This window comes from Ipomoea nil, unplaced genomic scaffold, assembly GCF_001879475.1.
Source record: "Ipomoea nil cultivar Tokyo-kokei standard unplaced genomic scaffold, Asagao_1.1 scaffold0382, whole genome shotgun sequence".
NCBI lineage: Eukaryota > Viridiplantae > Streptophyta > Magnoliopsida > Solanales > Convolvulaceae > Ipomoea > Ipomoea nil.
This window is the reverse complement of record NW_017616810.1, coordinates 488195-496035: the sequence shown is the minus strand read 5'-3', so window position 1 is coordinate 496035 and position 7841 is coordinate 488195. Positions and strand designations below refer to the sequence as shown.

The 7841-nt window shown below is 37.9% G+C and overlaps 1 protein-coding gene across 1 annotated transcript; it reads left to right on the top strand.

The window, feature by feature from the left end:
• Positions 1-3218: 3218 nt before the first annotated feature.
• Positions 3219-7714, top strand: LOC109171891 (alpha,alpha-trehalose-phosphate synthase [UDP-forming] 6). The gene is made up of 3 exons (XM_019320979.1): positions 3219-5791; positions 6328-6601; positions 7205-7714. The coding sequence occupies exons 1-3, from the start codon at positions 3783-3785 to the stop codon at positions 7496-7498; spliced, it is 2577 nt and encodes an 858-aa protein (XP_019176524.1). The 5' UTR covers positions 3219-3782; the 3' UTR covers positions 7499-7714.
• Positions 7715-7841: the final 127 nt, after the last annotated feature.

Here is a 7841-nt window from a genome sequence, read left to right as displayed (position 1 = left end):
CCAGAAATGTCATGGGAGTTGGCTGAAATGTTGATCGAAATCCCAGTGATTTGTGATACCAGGTCATTAACCAGTTTTTTGGACTTCATTGCACCAAAATGAGATGTTGATACGTTTAATTGCAACTTTAAAAAGTTTAGAGGCGTAATTGACATTGTAAGCAAAGTTTTGATGGCTTATTTGACCATTTTTTCTAGATAAAATACATAACTTTTTAGGTACTTATATACTTATTATTACAATATAAAGTACAACAATCTTTAATGTTTCTCCTCCTCTTCTTCTTCTTCTTCTTTTTCTTCTTCTGTGACAAGGAAAATATGTTGTCACTATTCAAAAATGTATATTGAATAAACATTGTCTTGTAACCTTAACAAGCAAAGGGCCTCAAGGAGATACATTAGGTTATGTTGTTCATAGTTGACAAGTTCAAATCAAGAAGGTCAATGAGCCATTCTCACTGAGAGTTAAATTTGAAATCATATGATTACAAGCCAAAAACTCAACCAACAATAAAAAGTACAATGATATTTTTTCTTCTTCTTTTGTGACGAGGCAAACCAACCATTAATATTCGATTATGTACACTGAGTAAACTCTGTCTTGTGACTGTATCTAGCAAAGGATAATAAGAAAGTAATCTAAATTTTTCATAATTATCTGACTCAAATCAATAAGATCAATAAATTTCTCCCATAAGACGGTCGGGAACAACAATCTCTAATCTTTTACCTTAGAGCTGGCGTTTACATTTTTTTTTTTTAAATTACCAACACTCTGCTCTTTAAATTTAGAGCTTTTTTTATTCTATCTTAATATGAATAAAAGAAATGTTTATTGATTTGTGATTTTGTGCTTTTAAGATAAATTGACATTTTCAATAATAATAAAAAAAGACGATAAATTGAATTTTGTGAATTAATAGAATAGAGTGCAAAGTTTGGACCACAAAGTGTACTCATAGTCTCATACAACGTTACTATGCTCGGAGGAGACGTCCCTGCTTCGCCACGTATCGGATGAAAACCCCTTTTTGCGGCGGAACATGTGGCCACGTGGCAATTTCCACTACGGGGGAGGGAAGCATTGCTCGACCCCTTTGTGGGCCCCGCCCCCTCTTCCCATGTCCCACATCGGTTTGCGACTTCGGCGATGATGTCCTTATGGATAAGACTGTCCGGGTTTTTATACGCTGTTACTAAGGTGTAGGTTTACAGGTGCTCCTCTTTTCCCGCCCACTTAAATGCAATGCATCTTTGAAGATGCCACCTCAAAGAGTTTGCACCAAAATATCTTCTCCATTTGTCCTTTTTTGTGCGTATCTTTTCTTGAGCCACCAATTTTTATTTTTTTTAACTTCTTGAGAAATTGAAATTTTACTCTAAATTGTACTACATAAAATAGTTGTCAAGTACCTTATGCCGTATACTAGATGTTATCTCTGTAACTCTTTTTGAGAAAAAATCACAATAATTAAAGAGAATACAGAACAGATACTTGTAATGAAGTCGATAATATTCAAAAGAAATTTTATATAAAACAGTTATTTAGTCTATTATTTTTATTTTTAATTTCATGATTATTACGGAGTACATTACTTTCACATTTAATTAATTTGTATTTTTATTATTTTTACCACATTTAGTGTTTTTTTTTTTTTTTGCCATATCAGGTCATATTGGCCAAATTTGAATCCAAAATCAAACATTTTCTTTATAAGAATAACTCTGAACTAAAAATGTGATACATTATCATTATTTTTATAGGATATTCGGTAATGACTAAATATGACATAAAAAGATAATTGTACACTAAATATGTCCAATTATTGGTATTTGTATTACTAAAAATGAATAAGGTTCAAATTAGTCATTGAACGTAATCTGAAAATGCAATTAGATCACTGAATGAAAAAAAAAAAGTGCAATTAAGTCACTGAACACTCCAAATGTATGCAATTTCACATGATAGCAGGTTACCATCAATTTTAGCAGGTTACCTGCTTATGTGGCGCTGAGTTGGCATTTTAAAATAATTTTTAATAAATTTTAAGAATAAATTTTTTATAAAAATTAAAAAAAAAACGATGGTAAAAGTAAAATTTAAAATTTATTATTAAAATTTATTAAAAAAATTAAAATTTATTATTAAATTTACTTTAAAATTTATTAAAAATTATTAAAAATTTCAACTCAGCTGCCACGTAAGCAGGTAACCTGCTAAAATTGATGGTAACCTGCTATCCGGTAAAATTGCATACATTTGGAGTGTTCAGTGGCCTAATTGTACGTTTTTGGTGTGTTTAGTGGCCTAATTGCAATTTTTTTTTTTGTTCAGTGGCCTAATTGCATTTTCAGATTACGTTTACGGACCAATTTGAACCTTATTCCTACTAAAAATATACATGAATATTGATATTTCAATTGTAGTATTATACGAGGATACATATATATATATATATATATATATATATATATATATATATATATATATATATATATATATAGTTACGTGTTTATTACAATAAAAATCATGTCTTTACAGCATCTTTAAAAAACCCAAAAGATCTAATTAAGGTTTCAGACAAGACGTGAACTGAACAAAGATTATAGGACATGAGAAATCTTTGTTGGAGTATAATTCATACATGTCCGCAGAATCATAGTCAGACTTCCAAACTAAATGAACAAAACTGAAAGTTACTTAGCAAGTTGAAGGAAAGTTCAAAAGTAAAAGATGAAAGATCCCTTTTGTCTATGCAATTTTGGAAATTACAGAACGAAAAGTGAACAAAATAAAGATTTTTTTTTTTTTTCGTTGAGGATTTAAAATAGAAAGTCAAAAGAAATTGCAGAATGATGATTAGAGTGAAGGTAAGCTACTGGGTAGATTTTTTTTTTGAAGGATACTGGGTAGATTAATAATTATTAATCTTATCTAAAACACAACCATTTTTCTAATATGGAAGAGCCACTTCTTCACATCATGGCTTGCAAGAAAGTTCCAAGGGGCAACATTTAGTATTGAACAGTGGACAGTGTATAACTGTATATATAACAAAAAACAATCTTTTTGATGATTAGCCCACACCCACAATAAAAAAGGAAATTTTTTCTTGCTAAACTAGCTCAATTGATTCGATCAATTAAAAATAAAGAATATTTTTTATAAAATTGATGGTTTTTAAAGAGTTTGAGAATTTAAGATTAGTCTGCATATAAAAAAGGAGATTTGAGCAAGAAAGCAGTGTCCTTTGGGCATTGGTGAAGTTGCAGTAGTGCTAGCTATCTTCTCTTTTATCTCTCCACTTTGTTTATTTCCGCTTTAGGGTTTTCACCAAAGTGTCAAGAAGTGTTAATTCCCTCTGCCCATTCTTGATTTCTCGTACCAAATTTACACCTCTCGGAGATCTTTATGCGATAATTATTGGGTGGGGTGATACTAATCAATTCCTGCAACAGTGTAGTTACTGTGTTTCTGGGATTTTTGGTGTGAATTCATTCCAACTTTTTTCTGTGTTATTTGATTCCATGTTTATCTGTCTGGTATGGAGTTCCATCTCTTCTTGTCCACCCCCCATATCCGCTTCTCCCTTCCAGATTACAGACCCTTTCTGAGTTTCTGATTTGATTCTGTTGGTACTAACAAGGTGAGAGTTTGGTTCTTGCTTCCAAGAATAGCAATTTGTTTGTTTGTTTGTTTATATGTTAGGTTAGAAACTTAGAATCGTTGATTAAACAAAAGGGATTTGGTTTGGGTTTGGGTTTGAAATAAAAGGGGATATGGTGTCGAGATCATATTCAAATCTGTTGGAGTTGGCCTCCGGCGAGGCGCCGTCGCCGTCTTTTGGCCGGATGAGTCGCCGGATTCCCCGTATCATGACGGTGGCCGGAATAATGTCTGATTTGGACGATGATGCGTCGGAGAGTGTGTGCTCAGACCGATCCTCATCCTCTGCCCAGAGAGATAGGATTATAATTGTGGCAAACCAGTTGCCAATTAGGGCACAGAAGAGAGGGGAAAATGGGAAAGGATGGATTTTCGGGTGGGACGAGAATTCGCTTCTCCTCCAGCTGAAAGACGGGTTAGGAGACGACGAAATCGAGGTTATATACGTAGGTTGTTTGAAGGAGGAAGTTCATCCCAATGAACAGGACGAGGTTTCCCAGATTCTCCTGGAAACCTTCAAATGTGTTCCCACTTTTTTGCCCAATGATCTGTTTAGTAGATACTACCATGGCTTCTGTAAGCAGCAGCTATGGCCGTTGTTCCACTATATGTTGCCCTTGTCGCCCGATCTGGGCGGGAGGTTCAACCGCTCGTTGTGGCAGGCGTACGTGTCGGTGAACAAGATCTTCGCGGATAGGATCATGGAAGTGATTAACCCCGAGGATGATTTCGTGTGGATTCACGATTATCACCTCATGGTATTGCCTACCTTCTTGAGGAAGCGGTTTAATCGAGTGAAGCTCGGGTTCTTCCTTCATAGCCCCTTCCCGTCGTCCGAGATTTACAAGACTTTGCCTATTCGGGAAGAGCTCTTAAGAGCTCTCTTGAATTCGGATTTGATCGGGTTCCATACGTTCGACTATGCCCGCCATTTCCTCTCGTGTTGTAGCCGGATGTTAGGGCTATCTTACGAGTCCAAACGAGGCTACATAGGGCTCGAGTATTACGGTCGGACCGTGAGTATCAAAATTCTCCCCGTCGGGATACACATGGGGCAGCTTCAGCAAGTGCTTAGCCTCCCCGAGACCGAGGCGAAAGTTGCGGAATTGATGGAACAGTTTAGCGGTCAGGGGAAGACAATGCTGCTCGGGGTCGACGATATGGACATATTTAAAGGGATTAGTTTGAAGCTACTCGCAATGGAGCAGTTGCTTCTGCAGCATCCCGAGAAGCAGGGGAAAGTCGTGCTAGTACAGATAGCCAACCCTGCCCGGGGTAAAGGAAAGGACGTGAAGGAAGTGCAGGACGAGACTTACACAACGGTGGAACGGATTAACGAAAAATTTGGCAAACCCGGGTACGAACCCGTTATCTTGATCGATCAGCCGCTCAAGTTCTATGAACGGGTTGCTTACTATGTCGTGGCGGAGTGTTGTTTGGTGACCGCGGTTAGGGACGGGATGAATCTCATACCTTACGAGTATGTAATAAGCCGTCAAGGAAACGAGAAACTCGAAAAGGTTTTGGGGTTAGAGTCGCCCGCTGCCAAGAAGAGCATGCTGGTCGTATCCGAGTTTATCGGGTGTTCCCCGTCTTTGAGCGGGGCAATTAGGGTAAACCCGTGGAATATCGATGCGGTGGCAGATGCCATGGATGCCGCTCTGGTGATGGCTGAGCCCGAGAAACAGCTTAGACACGACAAACATTATAAGTATGTTAGCACCCATGATGTTGGGTATTGGGCTCGTAGTTTCTTGACGGATTTGGAGAGAACGTGCAAGGATCACGTAAGACGCAGATGCTGGGGCATTGGATTTGGGTTAAGTTTTCGGGTTGTTGCACTCGATCCGAATTTCAGGAAGCTTGCAATGGACTACATAGTTTCGGCATATAAGAGGACAAGAACCCGGGCTATCTTATTGGATTATGACGGCACTTTAATGACTCAAAATACAATTGACAAGAAGCCGAGTGCTAAAACCCTTGAAATTCTGAATACTTTGAGTCGAGATAAGAACAATATGGTTTTCCTCGTGACTGCTAGAAGCCGAGAGAAAATGGATGATTGGTTTTCGCCTTGTGAAAAACTCGGGATTGCTGCTGAGCATGGCTATTTCTTGAGGTATGAATCTCTCACTATTCTGTGATTTTTACATTCTACCATGGTTGAAAAAATTGCTAGGCGCTCGGGGGCGCCTAGGCGGCGATTAATCGGCGCCGCACCCCTGTATTTTTTTTTATTTTTTAAAACTTTGTTTAATTTTTAAGACTTATAATTATAAACTATGGAGTATTTAATACTTTAATAGTACAATATTAAATATTAACCTAAAAAACATCTGGAGTTTGAACAATTTATGGTTATTTCACTCCAAACGATGTCATTTTGTGTGAAATAACCCATTTAAAAAAGAAAGGAACAATAGTTAACGGGCCGACTAGGCGACCTAGTCGACACCTAGGCGGCCTAGTCGATCCGCCTAGCCGGCCAGCCGCCTAGACCACCCGATTATGGTGATACGCTGGGCGACTGGTCTGCGGCTAGGTGCCGATTAATCGTTGCCTAGGCGGGATTTTTGCAACACTGCATTCTATTGCTAATCTGCTATATGCCATGAATATGAGCTTTAACTCGGATTTGCGGTTTAATTCTTTCAGGGTGAACAGAGACGAAGAATGGGAGACTCGGGTGCCAGTAGTGGAATGCGGCTGGAAACAAATTGCAGAGCCCGTGATGCAGCTCTACACTGAAACCACCGATGGATCAGCCATTGAAGACAAGGAAACTTCAATGGTTTGGTGTTACGAGGATGCAGATCCCGATTTTGGATCTTGCCAAGCTAAAGAACTTCTCGATCACCTCGAGAGTGTCCTTACTAATGAGCCCGTCACGGTTAAGAGCGGTCAGAATACCGTGGAAGTTAAGCCACAGGTATGCATTGTTCACTACTTGCTAATTAAGCTTGCGGGTGTCCATTCTTTTACTAGTTGGTAAAGCGCATTATTACTGTTGTCAACCATGAAATGTTGTCATTTTGATTTAATTATGCTGATTGATAAGATCCATGGCATTCTATCATAAAGCGGGTTTCTGGGTTCATTCAAAATTGCTTCATTTTAGGAAAGAGGGATTTGAAATCGGTTTTGGCCTTGTTTGGTAAAAAATTGGCCTATAAGCCAATTTTGGTTTATTTGACTACTATTAATTGTTTGATTTAGTTAAAATATCAGGTTAATTAGCTTTTTGCAATTCCCAAAGGCTAAAATTCAAAAAGCTACTTCAAACAACTTTTTCAATTAGTTTTTTGAGAAAAAAAAATTATACCTGTTGAGCATAAGCGACTACGGTCCACGTGTTGCTTGGAACCCACCGCACACATGAAGAGGCGTGTTGAGCATATAGCCATTAGGCTTTTAGCCATGCTTCAATTATACCAAACAGCTATCAGCTAATAGTTAATTTACCAAACACTTTTCTACAATCAGCTAATGTTATCAACTATTTATACCCTCTAATTAACACAATCTGTTGTAGGGTGTGAGCAAAGGGCTTGTGGCGAAACGCCTACTTTCCCTGATGCAAGAGAGGGAGATGTCGCCGGATTTCGTTCTGTGCATAGGCGATGACCGATCGGACGAAGACATGTTCGAGGTGATTATGAATTCGGTGGCTAGCCCGTCCATGGCCCCGAGTGCAGAAGTGTTTGCTTGCACGGTGGGTAAAAAGCCGAGCAAGGCGAAATACTACCTGGATGATACGGTCGAAATCGTGAGGTTAATGCAGGGCTTGGCATGTGTTGCAGAACAACAACAAACGGCCCTTCTATAAATATATGAATGAATGAAGATATGGTTCCTTACATGTAGGCAGAGAGAGCCAGGATGGTTTCTGGAAGAGTTTGTAAATTACTCCGTACTAAAAAAAAAAAAGTATTTAGATTGTGAGGAAACATTGAATGTTACTTACATGTTATTGTTTTGGATTTCTTCAGATGTTTGGTTAAAAACTTATATTTTATTTGGTTGCCGTTCCAGGATTGTGTTCTTTCATTTGCTGGTTTGGAGAATCCATTGTTGAGTTATACCATTTTTAGTATTGAAATTGTGGACTTTTAGAATGTAAATTGTGTTTCTAAATCAAAACATATAACAGTTGTAGAAGAGAATTTGTA

Excerpts from the sequence above, each read along its gene's own strand:
- LOC109171891 (XM_019320979.1), top strand. The coding sequence starts at position 3,783 with ATGGTGTCGAGATCATATTCAAATCTGTTGGAGTTGGCCTCCGGCGAG. Across the intron at positions 5,792-6,327 it reads GAGCATGGCTATTTCTTGAG|GGTGAACAGAGACGAAGAAT; the intron begins GTATGAATCTCT and ends TAATTCTTTCAG. Across the intron at positions 6,602-7,204 it reads CCGTGGAAGTTAAGCCACAG|GGTGTGAGCAAAGGGCTTGT; the intron begins GTATGCATTGTT and ends AATCTGTTGTAG.